Source organism: Podarcis melisellensis, assembly GCF_964234715.1.
Source record: "Podarcis melisellensis genome assembly, chromosome: 5".
NCBI lineage: Eukaryota > Metazoa > Chordata > Lepidosauria > Squamata > Lacertidae > Podarcis > Podarcis melisellensis.
In genome coordinates this window covers 66,183,409-66,206,284 of record NC_138537.1, presented here as the reverse complement: position 1 = coordinate 66,206,284, position 22,876 = coordinate 66,183,409, and the positions used below count along the sequence as shown (strand labels likewise).

The 22,876-nt window shown below is 43.3% G+C and overlaps 1 protein-coding gene and 1 long non-coding RNA gene across 5 annotated transcripts in view; one reads left to right on the top strand and one right to left on the bottom strand.

The window, feature by feature from the left end:
• LOC309370878 overlaps positions 1-22,876 on the top strand; it is a 47,356-nt gene that overhangs the window by 12,780 nt on the left and 11,700 nt on the right. The gene's annotated exons all lie outside the window — the stretch shown is intronic.
• DKK1 (dickkopf WNT signaling pathway inhibitor 1) lies at positions 2,691-6,101 on the bottom strand. Its single transcript, XM_081913056.1, has 4 exons — positions 5,689-6,101; positions 5,387-5,549; positions 4,134-4,271; positions 2,691-3,279 (listed from the first exon to the last, which is right to left on the bottom strand). Exons 1-4 carry the CDS (start codon positions 5,896-5,898, stop codon positions 3,029-3,031), a joined length of 762 nt encoding a protein of 253 aa, XP_081769182.1. The 5' UTR covers positions 5,899-6,101; the 3' UTR covers positions 2,691-3,028.

The window sequence follows — 22,876 nt, the reverse complement described above, 5'->3', positions numbered from 1 at the left end:
CAGAGCTATTATACTGGGTGTCCCTATTAAACATAAAACTGCCTTCAAAAAGAAGCCACAGCTGGGAGATAACCCACATCAATGCGCTAATCTGGTTTGCATAACAAGCGCAATTTATATAGGCAGATAAAATAGGGGAGTCGAAGCCAAAAAAATTGGAGTTTCTCATAGAAGCAAAGCTCAGCAGTGTTTTATTTTGCAAACCCTTACTTGAACCTTTTTTGTCCCCAGACTATACCCATAAAATGTATATCAAAATTAAGAAGATAGTTTAAGTAACCTCAAGCTAGTATTTTCTCAAATGAGCAACTCTATATAAACAGCCCAGGCTCATGAAGAATCAGATGTATTTAAACACATTGCTTTCAATAGCCTTAGTCATGCCTAATGCTGCTCAGGCTTAGATTGCAGTAGGTAAATTTTAATTGAGCTCAGTGGGACTCGTGAACATGAGTAGGATAAAATTCCTTCATCTCACAAAGGTCCCACACCGGGGAGCAGTCTCTGTGCTGTGTGCTCAGATGTATCATCTGTATGCCAGGCAAAGGGATTCCACTGAAGACTGCATCGGGCCACTACATTATTGCCATTAAATAACGTGTTTAGGTTGGAATCCTCAACACAGTACTTCCCAAAATGAAACATTAAAAGATGCTGCATGGATGCAGGTGGAAGACTTTGCGTGCAGCACGTGCCTTTGAGAAACAATATTTCACTGCTTCTGCCTCTGTGCCCATTCAACTGAGTTCCCTTTATGATGGTGATTAATGCCGGAGTTCTTATAGAAGCAGCATTCTCCCTTTCCTCATTCAGGTCATTTTCCAGGGTTGAGTTTTCCTCCTCTGTTATGGCCTTATGTCTCCCAAGGCTGCACAGGTGAATTTGATCTGGGCCATTGTAAGTGGCAGCAGGGCTGGGAAGGGGGAAGGAGGATGTGGTTTGAAAAGGGAACACTTAATAGCTTTTCTCCCTCTAAGGAGCTGCCTGTCACTTCCCTGCAAATGATGTTTTCTTCATTCTGCAGCAAGCGGTTTCCTGTTTCCTCTCCTCTGTTGTGTCTTCCTGAGACCCTAGCCACAGATGATCACTGGGAGGAGAGCTGCATCTTCTTGTGGCAGATAAAGGCTGGCAGAGGGAGGGGGGAAATTAATCCTTCCTCATCAGTTCAGGCCACCCCACCACAAGGCAGTGTCACAGCAATCACATTTCCTTTGCTTTGAAACCACCCTGATGTCTTTGCAGCAAAGCCCCTCAGGCCAATTTACTGAAGCTTAAGATGGCACTGGAGAAACATACAAATAATGGAGCAATAGCTGACCTTGCCTGAATAAAGAATGCAGCTGATAATAATCTATGGGGGATTGTGTGCCTTAACCTTTAAGAAGTGCTGATTCACCATGCCAAGAGAATGTATACTGCTGAAAAGGCCTCACAGCCAAATTATTAGCTTTAAAAAAAAGTGCAGGGGGAAGGGAAGAGTGACCAAATCCATCTGGGAAGAGGAAACTAAATAGAAATGACAAGCAGCCCTATCTGAATGCTTTCTCCTGGAGTTGGCATTTGTTAAGACCACCTTCTGTCAATGATGGAGCATTCCTGAAATCAGAAAGCTCCATCTTCAACAGCCCCATCATGCAATAACAACGTATTATCCCATTAAAATTAATCCACAACCCTAAAGCAAAAGTATTGCTATCGCAAAAGTATTGCTATCAAGAAGAATTGGTGTTCCCTAGGTTTTGTCTCTTGAATGATGAGTTGGAAGGGAATGCAATGAAGTAAAGAACTCAAAGTACTCACAAGAGCATCCTCTAGTCCCAGCCATCCTTCCCTCAACAATGATATCCTGGGAAACTTCAGCAAGACCTGTATGATGGCATTTCAGCTCTTGCTTGAATTTCCAAAGTAGTTCAATTTGAGATACAGATGAATGCACCTCAAGCTTGCTTGGGGTAGCTGCACATTTTATTGTTAGCTACCTTGAAATATCAATGAAACGTGTGTTCTTAGAATTACAAACAGAACACACATTAGATATCTATTCACTGGAGAAAGCATACTTTATAAAAAAAGTTCTGAGTGAAGATTACTGTGGGTGGGGGGAATTCATGCAACTTAAGTGCTCAGTATTCACAGTATTCACCTTTTACTTTTGAGGGTTGTCAAGCATAACGGTGCAATAATTGTACACACAACGCTTTCAGAGCCCAATTCATTTAGCAGAGATAGAAAATTTATCTAGATGGCAATTTGCTGCAACCCCTATACTTGTACTGCTATTGAACCCACCCCTGAAATTGCCAGGAGAGAGGAAGAGTAATATTTCATGCTAGGTATTCTCTAGACTTACTGTAGAAACCCAGCAGTAGAAATCTGCAACCCACAGAATGGGCTGAAGTGATGGGGAAACAGTTACCAGAGTTACAGCCTAGCACACCTACAATTAGAGATCTGAAACTCTTCCCCAATGTTTGATCAAAACTGAAGAGTGTCAGATGTTTCAAACCTTTTCTAACTTGCAAGTATAATCCCTGCCTATAATTCTTAGGTTGGTGTTTCTGCACTCACGGAGACAGTATGTGATCAGATATTACTGTACAAAAAGATTCACCAATGATGGCTATAATTATTACAACTAACAGAATCACCACCCAACAGATAATTAAAAGAAATTTATTTCACTTGTCAAAACAATAGGCTCAATAAAATAAAACCAGTGTGTACAACACATGTCACAATAGACAAGATCATGCAGCACTTCAGGAAAAATTAAAATCTCCCATCATGTACAGTTAAGTGCCACACCCAAGAATTTACAGACACAGTAATTTACTGTAATTAGTCACTTTTAAAAATAGTTCCCTAAAGAAACATGCTTCATCCTCCAGTTTTGAGGGGGCAAGATGCTGGAGTACTTTAGTGTAAACTCTAAAACATGTCAGTCCTTGGAGGTGATTTTTCCGGAACAAGAGTATCCCACACCTCAGTCTCTTTAAGTCCATCAGGTTTAGTAATAAAAATGCATCAGTTAATGCCTCTGGCAAGTATGTAGCCTGGGTGAGTTGCTGATTGTGTGGTCTCTTTGTATCCGACAAGTCAATCCATCCCCACAGCTGCATCTCTGGAAGATCTCCAAACCATGAGCACCTTTCTTGCGGTGTTTTGTGCACACTTGGCCTTCCTTAAGAACCGGTTTGCAAATCTTGGACCAGAAATGACGGGCACAGCACAGTCCTTCCATACAATCTGAGGAGCGGAGGCATGAGTCACCTTCTTCACCTGAGGAAATAAAGGAAAGGGTAATTGAGAACAGAGTGATACTTGTTTATCCCTAGTCCCGTTTTCTCCTTAAGCAACTGCAGTGAAAGCGAGAAGACACTGAACCAACGGTTTTCAAAGTGCTCCCTTGAAAATTTCACCATAACTCACACATGCTTTGCTCATACCACTGGTATATATGTGTGTTTATGCAGGAGGATAGGAAGGCCAAAGGCCAGTGCCACACAAGCTGAGTATGTGCCATAGAACCCTCTAACACAATTTGACAATATTAAGAGTTCCTTAGCAGATCCATTGTGTAAAAGTGTTCCCCGTAAACAGGAATTTGCAAGCCATTGAACCGAACAAGCCATGTGTTGACAAAGGATGTTGCCCAGTTCTGAGAGCATGTCTTTGAGTTGCTGCTAACAGTTGTTGACATGTGCATCCCACTATAGAAGTACCATCCGTTGCAAGGAAAACTTTGTGGGGAAAACATGCTCAAAATATTGGCCACCCAAGTGCTAGAAATGTGTACATAGTTATTGAGAATGTCACCATTTGAGGTTTTGAAAGGAAGCCTTCACAGCGGAAGGCATCAATTTTAAGAGAACCCTGGAAGGGATGAAATGCCTATATAGGGACTGGCATAAAGCTGTCAAATTTTTAAAGCACCACTGCAGTGGTCAAAACAGCAGTCTCTACAACACATGAGTTTGCAGCATGCAGTGGGACAATCACTCCCAACGCATCCATTATCAGTCAAGATCTACAATTGTTCCAAGACTTTGAAAAACCTTAAAGGTTTTTCAGCAGTGCCATATTTGCCTTCTTTCCCATCCCACCCCAGCCTGTACAGCTGCTAACACCCTTACCTTTTGCATAGTGAAACTGGGATGAAATTGTGGTCCTTTTGGGGTGAAGGTCCAAAGTGCCATGGTCTGAATTCTCTATGATAGTCTCCTCAATCTCCCCAGGATGGAACTTATCATATTCCACTGGTACACAGATCCCTAATAAAAACAAACAAAAACCAAAACTCAGTGAAAACAAGCTGATAGCTATGGAAAACCATTTCAGTCTTCTGCTTTGTTGTTCCTGGGTAGACTCCCTCAGATGCTGGAGAAAAGCTTGGTGCTCCGTTTATAAAACACATTTACACAGTGAAATACTAATGCTAAGTTGCATGCCTCTTATCCCTGAAGCCTATAACCTGTTCAGGACCTCAGTGCTAGTGCCCAGTAACCCAGCTGATTTGGGTAATTTACCTAGTTCTTTCTCCTACAATTGGGGTCTTCCTTCAGGTGTTACTGAAAACCTGAAACACCACCAGGAACGAAAAGAAGCCTAAGCACTGGAATGGGCTTGCTCCTCTGTATTCTTCAAACGCTTAGCCTGAGACAGCACAATCTATTCTGGAGCCAACTTCAGGGAGGGATCATAACTCAGAACACATGTCAGGCATGCAGAAGGTCAATCAGGCATGCAGAAGGTTCAATCTCCCACATCTCCATTTAAGAAGATTAGGTAGCTGATGATGGAAAAGCCCTCTTCTCCAGCCGCTACCATTCAGGGTAGACAATGCCAGCCTAGATGTAGCAATAGTGACTCTAGCTAATGCAATGTCATTTATTACTGTGTTTTATCATCAGTTCTGAAATCCTAGCAGTCGGCCTGCGTAAGTAATAGTCCCTCACTATACCATCAACTTTTGAGCGAGCATCCCAAGGCTCTCTGGCAAGATTAAACCCAAACATTCACCATAAGCAAGCACATCCTGCATTTAATTTAGAAGTCAGTCTCCCTATAGTCAACGGAGCTTACTCCTAGGTAAGTGCTCTAGCAATTGCACATTGCCAGCCAAGCTTCTCCCCCAACTCCATTGACAGGAAGGATGCTGGCCAAAAAGCCAATAGACTTTCCATTACTTCACCCGCAGCCAGATGGGCAGGTTTTGGGAGTGTGCTCTTTAAACACCCACATCATTTTATTTCGCTATCATTCGAGGAAGGGCGCTTTCTGCCTCCAGCACTAGAGCACCTTGCCCCCCCCCTCCACTTTATGCCGGTCTTATCGACACCCGGCAGGTCCAGCCTCAGGCAAACAACCAAAGCCAAGCAACACTCACCGTTACTGCAATAAGTGCCCGGACAGCACATGAAGTCGCGATGGCAGCGCTTGCGGCGCCTGCGGCAGGCAAGGCAGATCTGTGCCGCCGGGTAGCCCGGCAGGGCAGGGGTGGCGCAATACTCTCCCGCTCTGCAGTCGTCGTCCCCGATGCACGGATAGCCCTGCAGGCGAGGAAAATCCAAGTGAGGAAGCGCCAGCGGAAAGGAGAAGGCTCCCAGGAACCCCGTGGGTAGACGGTGACCCCCACCCCGCCTCTCCCTCTCGCGCGCAGAAAAGGAGACACACACCCCAAACACATACCTGGTGCGGATTGACTGGGTGGTGCGTGTTACTTCCGTCGTACACCGACGGCGCCGGGGTGACTGGAAATCCGGCCGGCGCAGAGCTCTTAATGATGGCGTTGGAGATAGAAGCGGAGTTCTCCGCGGCGTCGACGCAGCCAGAGAAAGAGAGAGCGAGCACCATCACTGTAACTAGACGGCAGGATCCGTCCGCGCACAACGTTAGCATATTTGCGACGGCGATAATATTTTATAGCAGCTCGAAAGGTCACGGGTTCGGATCCAACTCGGTCTTGATTTTTTTTATTTTTATTTTTCAAAGCTCCCAAGTAGAGTGTGTGTGCAAATTCCCAGGAGATAAGGGTCCTTCGAGCCTTGCGGGGGAGTTTAGGAATCTCCGCTCGCTTCCTTTGAGCTGACTTTATACTCCCCGGGGTCCTAATTCCCGCCCCTCGGGGGGAGGGGGAGGGCGCGCAGCCCCGCCGAGGATGGGATTACAAAAGGATCATCCGGCGGAGGTGGGGGGGGGGAGAAGATGCGACGCACCCCCGCAAAGCCATTCGCTCATTGGGCGGATGTCCTAATTGGGGATCGGCCGGCAGGGAAATTCTCACTTGCTGCAACGCCATGAATCTTGATTTGATTTGGATGCAGACGATTATTCATAGAAAGCGGGGGGTGAGCGTTCCGCTGGCTTCGCAGCAGCTATCCCTTCGGAGCACCCAAAGAGGAAATTTATTGGTGTGAATTCTCTTCAGACAGTTCCGTGTTTTAGCTGTCCATGTAAGGTGCGTTGCCTAGGGAATCGGGCAACCCCCCTGTGCATATTTTAGCTCTGTGGCAATGACTTCCGAGTAAAAACGCATAATAAAACACTCCCTTTCCAGTGAACGCGTCTGGCTGCAATCTCAAGCACGGTAACTTTGAAGCACTGAACATAGTGTTTACCTTCGAGTAAAATGAAGAGAAGATGGGCAACGAAGGGTGACTCTGACTTTATAACAATGTCGCCCCTCTTTCTCTTGCAGCCCCTATCATATTCAGTAGCGAATTAGATTATTAGTGAGAAGAGAGTGTTACCTTTGCAATCAATGTTAGACTGCAACCCTAAGTAAGCTTTCCTGGAAGTAGGTACCACTGACCACAGTAGAGCTTGCTTCTGAGTAGACATGTACAAGATTTTTACCATTAACAAATTAGTTGCAGTGGAACAGGGCAACATTCCTTTGTTATGGAACATTAATAATAACTGAAGGTGATGATCGGGGCAAGCCCAAGACAGTTGTGCTTTTCTGTTTGTTTGTTTGTTTGTTTGTTTGTTTACATTTCTATCCCACTTTTCTTCCAAGGAGCTCAAGGTGGTGCATGTAGTTCTCTCAATTTAATCTTCACAACAACCCTGTGGGGCAGGTTATGCTGAGTGTGAGTGACTGGCCCGAGGTCACCAAGCAAGCATAATGGCGGAGCGGGGATTTGAACCCTGGTCTCACAGGTCTTACCGTCCAACACACCAATCACTATACCACACTGGTGCTCCTGCCTCCCATCCCATGTACAGAAGCTAACTGGACTGGCAGCTGAATCTTACCTCAGTGCTCCTCATGGCATCACATTCCCCCCCACACCTGGGGGCAGAATAGTGGATGCAGGGCTGCCCATATGGCACACATAGCACTGACCTCCAAAGAAGATAAAGGCCTATGCTTCCTTCAACATCTGCTACCTGCCTCACTCAGCTTAAGGATAGAGCCAGCCCTGGAGACGACTATCAAAGATGCTTCAGTGTAGTTGATTCCACAGGTTACGTTAAAGCAAGCCATTTTCCTCTGAGATGGCACTGATGTTGCACTGAAGTATCTTACGACTAGTGTCTGTAGATTCTGGGCTGTTTCAAAGCAACTTGATGAAAGGACCCCTCTCCCACCTTCCAGTTTTCTGTTTTAAAGATATATTTTTCATTGCAGAACTTCGTAATAGGGGGTTGAAAACTGTCCACAACTGGATTTCTCTTGATGTTTCACATCCAGCCGTTCCCACTCTTACCTTTGGTGTGGGCAAACTTCTATAACGAGGCTTCATTTTTTAATTTTGGGGCATCAAAAGAGATGGACCAATGGGAACAGAGCTTTCAAGTTGCTCTTTGATGGCCTATTAAGAGGCAAGGCAATAGTCTGGAGTTTGTTAATTGCAGATTAGAGAGGGGATGAGTTGCACTGTGGAATTTGAAAATAAATAATTAAATGCAAGATTAGCCTAGTCTGCTTTCCACCCCTCTCCCCCTATCGTCCATTTTTTTTTACTGCTAAGATTTTTGAATTTGGTATCATTGGAGATGCTAGTTAAACAGCCAATGGAGATCAAAGAACCACTACAGGCTATGAACAAAAATCATTCTCACCCTTTTAGTCCTCTCAAACCATATGTAGTTTGATCAGCTCATGTTGATAAGGAATCCTCTGAACTGCAGCTTCTTTGGAGGTGCAGAGAGCTAATTGTTTCTAGCCATGGGCCTAGATCTTCCTAGGGAGCTTAGGTTCAAGGAGTTCAAAGAGGAACAATTTTAATGGGTGCTAGCCACGCCATCCACAAACCATTTCTGTGTCCCTTTTGTTCTTAAATTGGCATTGTTCCTTCAAAACAATGGTTGTGCCATATGTACTAGAGAGCGAATAGACGGGAATTCCTTGTGACAACATCAGTCTCTGTCATCTAAAATAAACTCTGCTAATTATCCTGTTTTTACATCTCAGGAGAAATCATAGCTTTGAAAATAAATAAATTTATATTACGCTCCTCTGCATGTTTGCTCGGAAGTAAATCCCACTGTGTCCAAAAGACTCACTCCCAGGTTGTATGTTAAGGATTGCAGTGTGCTAGAAGCTCTATTGAGCCAATATTTTTATAAAATATTGTTAAGGATTGCAGTGTGCTAGAAGCTCTATTGAGCCAATATTTTTATAAAATACACGCAGATACAGATTTTATATTTATAGCATTGGAACAAATATGTAACATACATATAGCACAACAGATTTAGATAAACTGTTGTTGCAACCTAAAGCCTATTGAACTTTTCCACCAAAAACTGTAACTTAGGGTGGCCAGGTGGAAAAGAAGAAAAGGCTCCTGCACCTTTAATAATTATTTGGCATAATTTCAGCAGGTGTTCCTTGTCATTAAATTGCAGATAGGAGCAAATTTCAGTGGGTGCAGTTTGTCATGCGGGCTACACCGGCTGAGCTTCCCTCTTATGCAGGTACTTATCTTTTTAACCTTGCCACCATAACCTTGGCATATCTAGTTCATAAACATTTTGGGATGTTCATGTCATCTGTTTTCTGCTTGTATCCAATTACATGTTATCGTGGCAGTTTGCATTTTGTAATTAGGCTGTGTTGCACTATGACATCTAACAGCTCTCTGGTATACCTGGGAAGGGCCTTTTTTATTGCCTCAAATTTATCCCTATGCAAGGATAGAACATATCCATATGAATCACTTTACTGAAGCAAGTTTGTAACAAATGAGAAATGAAGTAGTCATATTAGATTTATTTTTATATAACTTTTCTTCAGTTGCTGTGGTACAGGTACATTGAGAGTACTGCTTAAAAATGAAACAAAAAACAAATGGATCAGACCAAAGGCCCAGCTAGTCCAGCATTCAGTTCTCACAGTGCCCAGTTAGCAGGCCTGAGTGCAACAGCACCCCAGTCACTTATGATCCTTAGTAATTGGTATTTAGAGATATACTGCCTTCAAAAGTGGAGGTAGAATATAACTATCTTGACCAAGCTGATGACTATCACGCACCAGAAATAAATCCAACAATGATTGCTGCGAATAATGATGTTCAATACAATAATGAAAACTGAAAATGGGCTGGCTCTGGGAAAATAATTTCAGTAGGCAATCAAATAATATTCAATTCCTAAAGATTTATTACACTAGACCAGCAATGAGGAGCCTATAATCCTCCAGATGTTGGACTCCAGTTCCCATCAGTCCCTGACAGCATGGGTAATGGGTAGGCATGATGGAAGTTACATCTGGAGAGCAATTTGTTAGCCACCTCTGCATTAAACAATTCATTTGTCCAATTAAAATGAATCAACCACAATTTAACTTAATCCAACCAGCCAGGAGTGCCTTACTAGGCTCTTCTGAGCTGCTTATTTTCTACTCCCTGAAAATACAATTTTCTGACCCCTGAAGACTTTGCATTTTGAAAGTCACATCTCTTCCAATCATTAAATAATAGTAAAGGCAGAGGTAAAGGTACCCCTGATCATTAGGTCCAGTCATGGACGACTCTGGGGTTGCGTGCTCATCTCACTCTATAGGCCAAGGGAGTCGGCGTTTGTCTGCAGACAGCTTCCAGGTCATGTGGCCAGCATGACTAAGCCGCTTCTGGCGAACCAGAGCAGTGCACGGAAATGCTGTTTACCTTCCTGCCGTAGTGGTACCTATTTATCTACTTGCACTTAACGTGCTTTCGAACTGCTCGATGGGCAGGAGCTGGGACTGAACAATGGGAGCTCACCCCGTCATGGCGATTCGAACTGCCAACCTTCTGATCGGCAAGCCCTAGGCTCTGTGGTTTTAGACCACAGTGCCACCCGCGTCCTTTCATAGTACACACTATAGTACACACTTTTAATTTGATACACATAATGTCTGTTTTCAGTTCATAAAGTCCTTTCTACAAGTCAGTTATATTTGCTGCAAGACACAGCTATCATAGTCATTGTGAGGTTTTTTGGGGGGAGAAGTGGGAGAAAGAGGTGGGGTAATGATAGTTTATGCGTGAAGTTTTTTGACTGTGTCACGTGGGTAGGTTCTTTATGTATTCCTTTTTTTGTTTTTGTTGGTAGCGTGAGAGGTCAGAGAGCCCAGGGCCTGGTTGGTTGCATTCAGTTTATTGCAGCAAAGTTTGGTTGCATGTGTGAAGTGGTGGGGGGATCGTTGGGTCAGGTTAGCCATATTAATTTATATGCTGTCAAGGGCGAGGTGAGGTTGTTGTCTTGTTGGGCTCTTTGTTTGTCCCCCGTGCTAGTTTTAATTCATTGGTTAGCTTTTCTAGTGGGACTGTTTCCTATACAGTTTGGTACCAGTGGTCTATGGTCACTCCTGATAGGTCCCTCCAGTGTCTAGTTATGATGCTCCTAGTTGCTGAGAGTAGGTGTCTTATGAGCATTTTGTAATGTTGTTGTCTTGGAAATTGTTTAATAGGGCCAGTTCTGGAGTTGATTCTAATACCTGTTTTGTTATTTTGCAGATTTCTTGTAGGACTTGATGTTGTTTGTTTAAGTGAATTCAGTTTCTAAATTAACCAGTCACAGGAGAGGGTTGTCTGTTATCTTAGCATGATTAATTGCTCTTGCCTTGACTTGTCCCAAACTGCTGCTGGGAATTGACCATTCTGTTGTATCTTTGTATCGTGTACCTCCAGTTATTAAATTCCGGGCAGTGAGGAAGTACTGCTAGGAAATACTAATAAATGTAGTCTAACAATATGGTGTGTGTGTGTTTGGGTGTGTGAGGCTGAGTGGGTTGATTTGTGTACCAGGGATTCTGAACCATTAACTTCCTTATTTCTATGGCCAGTTAGAGAAACCTAATAGAGTAAAGTTGGATATTGCAATATCTGCCTAAAGGAGGTTATGGTTATAGACACCTACATAACCATAAGACACTATAAAAAATAATCATTCAAATACATTGCACCTTAGGACAGTTGCCTGCTGGAAAAAATTATTTTTCAACTGGATGATTCTATGATTCCATTGCAACTGGAATAAGATTATGATTTAAAATGTTAAGTCCTGTTCACAGGTTCCCATTTTCATAGGCATGGAAGAGGAAATGACAGTAATCTACCCTGTTGACGTCAGCAGGGTTTCATCCTGGCCATAGCCCAGACATTGGTGCATTCAGCTGACTGCATGAAAAGAGCCTGTTAGTGTGCATAGGGGCTTATATACAATAGGAAAACCTTATCCTAAAAGTTACTATGACTGTGCATATTTGTATAAAAGTAAATATAGCTGTGTTCAATGGTGCTCACTTCCAAAATGTATGCATTGAATTAATAAGTATTTAAAAGTACTGTTACAAGTTATTATTGGTCAGCAGGCCTAGATTCTGAGATATTTTTCTTAGAAATCAGTGATTTCCAAGTAAGTTAGCATCTTGTTGTAGAAGTAGAAATTGTGGTAGGTTCCCTTGGTGGTCTGCTACCCCGACATCTATAGTCAGATTTCAAACTTCAAACCTTTTACTTCTCTGTGCATTTTTTCATGTGCTAAGCAGAAGACACCAATGTTGTGGGTATAAGTCACACCTCTGATATCAATGCCTCTTTAGCCAAATTCATAAAAATGATATCTATGTATGCCCAGATGTACATGAATAGGGAGAATCACGTGATCAGGAATGCTCATGCTTCCTTCCCTGTACAGGGAAGCACCCAGCAGTGGTTAATGCCTATGGGAAGTCCAGGCTTCAACTCCTAAGTCACATCTCTGAATTGATCCAGGCATTTGGGTGGTGGACTAAAGTTTCTACGCTAATGCAATTCTGGTTCTAAACGCAGCATAAGGGGTCTCTGTAGTATAGTGTATTTTAAATTGGGGTTTTAGAGTTTTTAGGGGGGGTTGAATGTTTTATGTGGTTTTTATGTAGTTTTGTGGTAGTTTTATGTAGTTTTTCAATTTCATTGTTCCGCAAGGGACAATGACAATAAAGATATCGTAATCGTAATCGTGACCAGATGCAAGGGAGGATGAGACCTCTGCAGCTTTAATGGTTGTGTAGAACAGGGACTTTCAGCAGGTGTAGCATGCATGACAAGCTACACCTACTGCAATTCCCACATCTACACAACTATTAAAGGGCAGAATCCCATTTTTGCAAATGACAACCCAACGTGGTCTGCTTGTGTGTTCCTTTAGTAGTAGAGAGCATGCAGTACATGCTGTTTTTCCTTAATGCATTCCAGGACATAAGACACACACATTCTGAATAGAAATAAAGTTCTCCATTTCACTGCTGTAGTAGCCCTCTCAATGCTGCTGCAGAGTAACCTAAACCCATTTTACCTTGCCTTTACGATAAACTCTCCCTGTTTGGTGGGTACCCATACCCTAGTTTGGATAGCTATTCTAATTGGAGAGCTGCCTCAAATTATCACAGCTACAAGCACTCTGTTTAACGAGGGCAGGAAGTCTCCCTAGCTGTGGCACTTACTTTGTGAGCCATACATCCAGCCAAGTCCTTTATGAGGGCTGTCGGTCTGGGGGCTACTAGGAAATAGGTGAGTGCATTCTTTTACTGTATCTTCTTGATGATAAAAAAACAAAACAAAGGAAGAATTTTAATGCCATCTAGCTTTTCAAGAGCAGTCTGAACAAATTACTAACAGGAAAAGAAGAGGGGGGTGACTGCTAGGCTGAGTGGGTTGATTTATACATCAAGGGCTTTGAAACAAAAGAAAATCTCCCGACAAGAAAGAATTAAATTCCAGGAGAGGGAGTTAAGAGATAAAGTAATTAGGCAGGAGGAATTGTTTGCTGCTTGCATATACTAAGCTATACAATCCTAGGGAGCATAATCCAGTGCACAAGACAGGCCACCCAACTTCATAGGGAAGTTGAATGCTATTGCTGTAACACTACCTTAAAGTGGGCCACACATACCCCCGTAGCAACAGAGAGCCCTACAGCATGTAGCAGACTGACATATTTGCTATGGCGTAAGCTCTGATGGTCTAAACCACAGAGCCTAGGGCTTGCCCTTTGGAAGGTTGGTGGTTCAAATCCCCGCGACGGGGTGAGCTTCTGTTGTTCGGTCCCAGCTCCTGCCCACCTAGTAGTTCAAAAACACGTCAAGTGCAAGTAGAACGGCATTTCCGTGCGCTGCTCTGGTTTGCCAGAAGTGGCTTAGTCATGCTGTCTGCGGAAGCTGTCTGCGGACAAACGCCGGCTCCCTCAGCCTATAGAGCGAGATAAGCGTGCAACCCCAGTCATCTGCGACTGGACCTAATGGTCAGGGGTACCTTTACCTTTACCTTTAAGCTTTGATGGACTTTAGTTCACTTCATCTGCTCTCTGAAGGGTTATCCTCAGTTACTAGGTATATACACATGATGAATGTAAAGGAATTCTTTTTTATATTGTAAGTAATGGAGTCAAATAGCAAAGGAGCCAATTTCCCAGGCCACTTGGATTAGTTCGCTTTTCACCAGCACCCGCCTTCCCAACACAAACACACACATACACACGGGTTGGGGCTGGTAGTTGCCAGAAGCAAAGTCTTTCAGTTCTGAAGACCAAATATTTTATCCTAAGCATTTATTTAATTACACCCTGTGAGGGTTTAATGTGTGATGGTGTCACAACTGAGGCGCCAGCTTAACTTAACCACCCTCCCATCCTGACTGGCTGATGGTCTCACTAGCTCTCACTGGATGCTGGGTTACCTGGAGCCCCTCCCCCTGATGTATTGTAGAGCGTTGAGATGGGTCATAGGTGTACATAGCAGCACAAAAGGAAACTAAATGTATCTGTGTCCTGGTACCATTAGAAAAGGGAAGGACTGCAGCTTAGTGGTGATCTGCTTTGGTCCTGGGCTCAAATCCTGATATTTCTTGTGAAAGGCCACCCACTCTCTGAAATCCTAGAGAGCTGCTGCCAGTCAGTGTAAACAGTGCTGAGTTGGATGGAGCAGTGCTCCAAATGTGGACAAGGTTTCAATGTTCCAAACAGCCTTCTTCAGATATTCAATGAGCATACATCAGACAAAGGCCGAATTATGGTGGCTCGCTCTGCCCCCCTCCCATTTTATGCATATTCGCTCTCATTCTGTAATATGACTACATGTGTACAAGTGCCAATACACGGCAGTAACGCAATGGAACTTTCTATCCTCTCCGTTTTTGAGAATTCTGTTGCCAATTGGTGTAGACGGCATTGAGCCACGTGGACCAATGGCCTGACTGGGTGTGTAAGGCCGCTTCCTTCACTTGTTGGGCGTACCCGCAATTCGGGAATTATTTGCTACAGCTGAGTTGTTGTGCTGTGCTGAGAACTGCCCCGGTCCACGCCTCAGGGCTCGCTTAGCCCCTGTGTTTTGGTAGGGAAAGACCTGCCCCGAGTTAGATCTGGAGGGGAATTTTATCTAAGGCAGGGACAACACACACAGAGCTGGGGTTGTGCGCCCTGCGCAAAATACTCCTCCTGACCGGCCTGTGAACACAAAGCGAGGCACTGAAGCGAAATGGGAGGCCGCCTGTTGCAGGTAAGCAAGCGGCCGCTCTGCTTGGCCAGCTATAAAAGCCAAACCGGGCGCGCGGGACTTGTGGTGGCACTGCCTGAAAAAACAAACAAGCCCGGCAGCCCCTAGCGGCCTCGCAGCTGCCTGGAAGCCGTAATTTGCTCGCTGCCATTGGCGCCTGCGCCGTGTTTTCTCAAGCCGTCTCCGGGCAAGCGGCGTCGAGTGAAGCTCCAGCTCAGAACTCCCTTTGAAGCGCGGGAGATCAAACGCTTCCGAGACCCCCGTCCCACCCCAAGGCCTTAATCAGCCCGGCTGGCTGCGCCCGTTTTGCTCTCTCGGCAGACACCGCGCTCAGCACATCCGAGCCCCGCTCAAAGCCATTCACACGACCACGGGCGCCGCCTGTTTGGCCCGGACAGCAAACAAACGAGGCGCATTCGAGGGGCTTTAATGAAAGGGCGGGAGATGAGAAATAAACGGCGGCCGCCGGTGCTTCGCTTTACTCTCGCCGGGCGACTGGGCTCGCTCGGCTCCCTCTGGTGGAGACTTCAAAGTTTTGGCTTGTGCGCCTCCGTGAAAATGGCTTTTTCTTGCTTTTTTTCCCTTTTGGGACTTGGCTACGAAGGGCGGTTTATTAATCATGACGTGTTTTTTTCTCAGAAAACTGCTGGGCATGTTTTCTCTCAAGTTCGAGCGGTCCTCTCCTCGTGTCAGCAAGGAGGATTACTAGAGGCGGGGGGAATAATCCGTCCATGCAGAAAAAGGCTCAGGGAGAGGGTGCGAGGCCAGTGAGGGGTGGGGGGCTGCGTAAGTGTGTGTGGGGGGGGGGCAGGGGATCCTCACCCCTGGTTTAGGGTGGTCTTGTTATGCACAAAATTTGAAATGGCTTGAAGGGGAACAATTGAGACCAGTGAATTGAAGCAGAACTTGGAAGAGCAACTATTGCACCAATTGCAAGATCTGGAGGAGTGTAGAGATGATCTGGATGCAGGCGAGTACAAAATTCAAGATCTTTAAAACAACAGCAACCACATGTCAGTAAAAAAAGCAGAGAGAGAGGGCAGGAATGCCCCCCCCTTTAATTGGCAGGTTGCGCAGGTGAGCTCTCTCTGGGCATGGGGACAAGTGTCACGGCCCTGCTGGTAGTCAGAAGTGAGGACCAAGCTGGCATGAAAGGCACAGGAGCAGGCCAAGCCTGTTTATGTTAAGTTGGTAATAGTATCTCTATTCCCATACCACTCAAGAGCCTCATTTTTGGCCTTGGGAAGGAATCCTAGTTAGTGCTTACTAGGCTTTGGGAAGGAGGAAGCACCCGGGGGGCCTTGTCAGAGAGCCATTCTGCCTCCTGCCCGTAGAAGCCTCTTGCTTCTCTCTTGCAATGCATGAGGGGTTCACTTTGTTCTCCCGCACCTCCAAATTTCCCCCTTGCAACACACCCCTAACATGGGAGTCAGCCCTGTTGAAATTGGTGGGCCTACCAGGGGAAGCCCCTCTTGTGGGCGAAGTAGGACATAGCCCTGCCAGGATTCTGAACTCCAGCCTTTTTTCCTGTCACACACTGTAATAGCAACACATTTCCAATACATTTCCCACTCAACACGCCACCTTTCTGAAAGGAGAGGTGCTTGTGAAGAATTGCCCCCTTCCGAATATACCCAAGAGTTAAGCAGTAAGTGTGTGTGTGTGTTAAAGGGGGGGGGAGGGAGTGATGCTGTGCAAGAATAGCAGATCCTCACATAGAGACAAGAGATAATTATTACTGTAATATCCTGCAAGAAATGGTAGCTCACTGTGATTTCAAACAAGGGCAAGGGTCTGTTTGTGTGTGTTTTTTGCAACTTGGGATCTTCTGTGTGCAAACTTGCTTCTGAGTAGACATAGGGCTGCGCTATTAAGTGTTGCATTTTCTGCATGGAATAGGAAAGGCTGGTTTAAAACTGTAGCTGGCATTGTGCAGGAGGTTGGACTAGATGACTCTTGTGGCCTCTTTTCCTTGCTCTCTGCCTGGAGCAGCCAAGAGGTTCCTGCCGCTTGACTCAAGGTTTAACAGCAGCAATAGAGCTTCCAGTTCCTAGAGTGGAAGGGAAGGTTGTCAGAGAGAGGAGCTTATGTTTCACCCTCTTCCTAGCTCTGCCTCTGTTACTGGAGAAGAGGAATGTAACTGAGCCCAGGCTAAGATGTATTCCAAGGAACTGGGCCACTGAATGCAAAGTCAAAAATCAAAGAGTTTACACAAAGTTGAAAAGCGCAAACTAACTTTTCACCACCTAACGCTTAGATCTTCCGCTAAGATGTTATCATGTAAGAGGGGAGAAGGGATGAGAAGTGAAGCATGAGGTTATTAGAACATGGTGATGTAGCAACATTGGGCTTCTTCATCTTCCTAGTGCATCCAGTGTTGAATTCACATTATCATGCAGTGTGTACGCACCCTAAAGCACCCTGCCCAAGAGTAATCGGAACCCTAGCCCGCTATACTGGTAAAAATCGAAAAATTAGAATATCGTGGAAAAGTTTATTTATTTCAGTAATTCAACTTATAGGTGAAACTAATATATGAGATGGACTCATGACATACTAAGTGAGATACGTCAAGTCTTTATTTGTTATAATTGATGATCATGGCGTACAGCTGATGTCATGAGTCTATCTCATATATTAGTTTCACCTTTTAAGTTGAATTACTGAAATAAATAAACTTTTCCATGATACTCTAATTTTTTGAGTTTCACCTGTAATTTTTTCCTAGGAGTGCTGAGAATCATAGTTCTATGAGAGGTGAACTACAGTTCCCAGGATTCTTGGAGGTATGTGCTTTAAATGTATGGTGTGTACACAGCCTGTGTACGTAGAACTTGTTCCATAGCCATATCCAGTAATTTTTTTCCCCAAGATGAAAATATGCCGGAACTCACCATGAAGTTCTTACAATAAGTTGCAGAAGACTCGGGGCAGCCCTGAACAGATCCCAGAGCCCCCGGTTCTGGTGCCGGTCAATTAAATGTACTCCCACCTCCATTGTTCCCTTAGATCCAAGTGGATGGCTAGGGCAGCTTGGAAGGGCCCTCGTGCAAATGCAAAAGTTTTTGTCCCTTAGGATATCACAGCAGTAGAATACAGTATAAAGGGACAAGATAGTGCCCCCCATAACTTGTATTAATTTTTATTATATCTAGTTTACTGTTTGTTGTGGATCCTCAATACTGTAGTCATAGAATCGTAGAGCTGGGTTTCCGAGGGTCCTCTAGTCTAACCCCCTACAATGCAGGAATCTTTTGCCCAAGGTGGAGCTCAAACCCACAACTCTGAGATGAAGAGCCTCATGCTCTTTCCCTTTTCTTGTGCTATGTGGCAGCTGGTGTTCAGAGGACAGGTACCCTGCTCTTGAGCCGAGAGCCATCTTTAAGATAATATCTTGGTTTCCTGTTAATTATGCTGCTTTGAATGTATACTTTATATTGGACTATCATGAAAAACTTTGCTAAAAGTCTTAACGTGCAAGAAAACCCTCCCCCCACCAGTGATGTAGAATGGAATGTCGCTTTTTTCCTCTGAGGGATGTTGGAGGGTATGTCTTCTGAGTTTGGGTAACGTTTCACTGGCATTGGTATTATCATTTATTGGATCCATACTCTTTACCTCTCTCTGAAAGAGCCCAGAGCTACAAGCATATCCATCTTAATACAATTAAAAATTCTAAAGGATAGTGTAAAGCAATCTTTTAAAAAACAATTTGAAACTGCTAAAAGTAATTGTGTCCTCTCAACTGCAGGGTTTCTAGGGTCAGAACTTTCAGCCAGCAGAAGCCTCTGTAAACAGGAATGTTTTGTAAATTTCTTGTAAAAGTTAATATTATTTTTACTAATATTAAGGCATTTATAGTCCACGCAAGGACCCCAGGGCAGCAATAATATACATAATAAACAATAATATACAAACATATACAAGTTAAAAACAAAAAGGAAAGCAAAAACATTCTAAAAACAATTGCAATTAAAAACATCTAAAAGCATGTACCTTTGCTAAACCACCATTCCCAGGATGCTTTAGAGGAGAGACGGCAATTAAAGTGATATAAACCTGATGCGTTTGTAAAATAAATGTGCTTAGAATCCCATATAGAAGAATAATGGATTGTCTCAGGCTTTGACTTGTTTCCTTGCAAGTATCCTGCTAGACCTCCTTTAGACATTCCTTTACCTGTAGTTGCTCCTATGCTCATCAGAGAATGTCAGAAGACTTTAATCCATGAGGATGCATCAGATGTCATGGTTAGTAACTATGCAGGCAACGTAGATCCCAAGGGACTGGCCTTAATTGCAACCGCCATGTTTGAAGAATGAGCAACTAAAACATCTAGGAGGGCTCAAAATCCTTATTAAAAAGAAAGGCTTTAACTGCCCTCTTAAACCCAAGCAATGAAGGAGCCATATGGACCTCTCAGGGAAGAGCGTTCAAGTGTTGTCACCTTATGAATACCTGAGACATAGTGAGAAGGGCCTCTGTAGAAGATATCAGTTCTTACCTAAGGTGATATGGAGGAAGGTGGCCTTCAAGTAAACCTGGGGCTAATCTACACTGGTCAGTTACAACATTAAAAATTTGTTATAAAAATGTGACACCAGAAGGCGCTGTAGAGCAGCAATCCATCGTCAATGGCAAATTGTATTGAGAGTTATATTTCTTTAAGCGTTTTTTCAGATCAGTGTAGATCCAGCCCTGGTCACAAGCCATTTGGACTTTGAGGCATAACACATGTCTTCTGTGGTGGCTTGGTATAATGGCTGCTACATGTAAAAGAGCCAATGGGTTTTATCACCCACCATGCCCCAAACAATTAAATTCAAATAGGACAAGTGGGCTTGATTTATAACCATTTCTTTTTGGAGAGACAATCTAGTATTTCCATTTTCTTTTATTGTGTTGGACAAAGCTCAGCTGTAACGCCATAAATGGGTAACAATACCATGCAAATAGGTTTGAATGAATTCAGATTAATTTTATACTGCTACTGGCAATTTGAGTACTCCTAAGCATAATAGAGCAGTACTGTTACTTCCCTTGATCTGGATGGCTGTGGATGCAGCCTAGAATAGCATTAACTTTTTTTGCTGCTGCATCAATCACACTGTTGACTCGTGTTAAGTTTGTGGTCCACTAAGAACCCTAAACCTACTAGTATAAACTGATTTTATTTTGAGTATGAATGAATAAAAATAATTTCCTCTCTTTAATCTGTGCATAAAGGAAGCGGAATTACATTATAGGACCTTTCCTATACTGTCAAGATCTCCCATCAATTTCAGTCCTAATTCAGGTATTCCAAATTGCAGGTCTTAATTTAATGGGACCACAGGCAGGACTTCAAATTGATGGAGGTTGAAGGCAGTTACATTTTATTTGGTCATTCTACTTTCTAATGAGGAATGAACACCAGTACCCTGAAACTAACACACTTTATAATAAGGACAGCAGGGGAAGCTGATAAACCAGTTACTAAAGCCCCATCCTGGTTTTGTGTCTCTTGAAAATGCCACCAAGCTGTGAAAATTCTCCTGATAAAATGAAAAGGTGACAGAGCAACTGGGATTTAATACCAAAAAAATCGGTCAAAATCGGGTTATATGATTCCTCAAGTCTATGGAAACCATGCTTTTCAATCCTGTGCTGACTTTAGATCACTTTATGATGAGATGATGTAGTGCAATGCAACACAGTCTTCTGTAAGGAGCTAATCCATATAGAATTCAACACTATTTGAACGTTGCACGGGTGACTGAAAACCAGAGTTGCTCCCAGGCTCAAGTGGTGGTGTGATGTGGTTCCTTGGAGTCCACAGAGTTTATTTTTAGGAAAAGCAAAGAAAACCTGCCATACATATGTTTTGAGGAACAAGCATTTATTCGGAGTCTATCACTGAAACTTGTTATTTAGGGAAGCATGCAGCAAATAGCTTTGCTTGCAGCCTGATCCAATGCATGAGGTAGTTCTCATGGAGCTCAGTTGGTCCTACTGCTTAGTAAGTGTGTATAGGATTGCAGGCATTCTGTGCAGAGTTCAGCATGTTGCCTAAACCCAGGAAATCAATATATTTTCACACTGTTCTCCTGTGCGCCAATTACAGAATTCCTGATGAGTTGCATAAGATAGCTTTTCCAGATTATATGTCCCCTCCTGACATTGTGAAAGGATGCAGTTGCTGCCTAATCTATAAGGAGAGAATGGTGTATCGCAGTGGCACTGAGACAAATGCATTCATCGCTAGGGGGTTCCATCAGGTCTTAATTTCCCCTGCACTGAGCCATGTTGCTTAATTCATTCCGATTCCTTTGAACAGTTTCTCAATATTCCCAGAGAGCACAGGCAATTCATTTTACTGATTTCCTTCACTGAGGATAGATAAAAATATCATTAAACTTATCATCAGCATGAAAATGGTTTTGAAGGCAGAAAGAGGCAAGCAATAAAAAATCCCCCTCAAGATTGCACCAATACCCACTTCATCAAAGCAGTACAGATTATAAATATTAATTTCCCTTTAAAAACTGGGTGTTTATTTCATAAAATACAATCCTTTAATTACAGCTGTGTAATAACTGACCACCCACAGTCAGCATTGTTGTGGGTAGGATATTGTCAGGTCTTGCAAGGAATTTAGGTAAGGCCAGTAAGTGTGTGGAGATAGAAAACCTTTTCAGTATTGCAAACTGCAACACTCTTTGTCATGTAAGGGATTTGCTTTTTTTTTTGGAAGAAAAAGGAAAAGGGTATTCTCACCGTTTCTAGAATGGTTTGAGATTGGAGCACACCAATACAGTGGTACCTCGGGTTACACACGCTTCAGGTTACATACGCTTCAGGTTACAGACTCCGCTAACCCAGAAATAGTGCTTCAGGTTAAGAACTTTGCTTCAGGATGAGAACAGAAATTGTGCTCTGGTGGCGCAGCGGCAGCAGGAGGCCCCATTAGCTAGAGTGGTGCTTCAGGTTAAGAACAGTTTCAAGTTAAGAACAGACCTCTGGAACAAATTAAGTACTTAACCCGAGGTACCACTGTATAACATGCTGATATTTCTTTTTAACCTGTCTTTAAAATGCTCTGACGTGTTTAGTGGACCGCTCCTTTCCACTCCACCCATCACTTTAAAGTTTTATATTATGCTGTTGGTGATGCATTCTGTTTATTAATCGCTTATATAATTACGACTGATATAAGAGGGACTGCCTATTTCTGTATAAATGTACCCTCGAGTTAAGATCAGCCTCTGAGGCTCTGCTCCAGAGTTGGGATATGGGGTCTTTTCTTATGTGGAACTCTATTCCCTGAACCAACTTATCAATTGGCACCATCTTTATTTTCATTTCAGCACCAGACAATTCTTCTAATGTTAGTTTTTTATAAAAACGTTTGTTAATTTAATCTATTGACTAGTGTGGCTGTCATGGTTTTACATTTTTAAAGTATTTAAAAATACTTTAAAATATTTACTTAAAAGACCCTGGTTTTTCTATATTTTACTCAAGACCATATAAACAACTGTCCAACAGCTGTGTAGTATTCATAACACTAATGCTTCTTTATAGATTACATGTCTACTTAATTTTTATTTTATTAATAAAGTAAATCAAAGATAAAGAGCAAAAAGAAGTTACAGCAGGTTGAAAGCAGCATAAAGTTGGACGTTATAAATGAATTTTTTGATCCAAAATATTGTAAAACATATCCATTCCCCATAAACCTCTTAGGCTGGCTTGCACGTATTCTTTGGTAATAAGTAATGCCTTTGAGATAACCAAGCAGAAATCATTTAAGTTCCAGAGGTAAATATCAGAGATATTAGCCTGAACGGATTTATGGAATATTTCTATTTGAGAACAATTCCAAAATAGTGAATGTTAAGCAGGATGCTAGATCATAAATAATTGAGCACCACT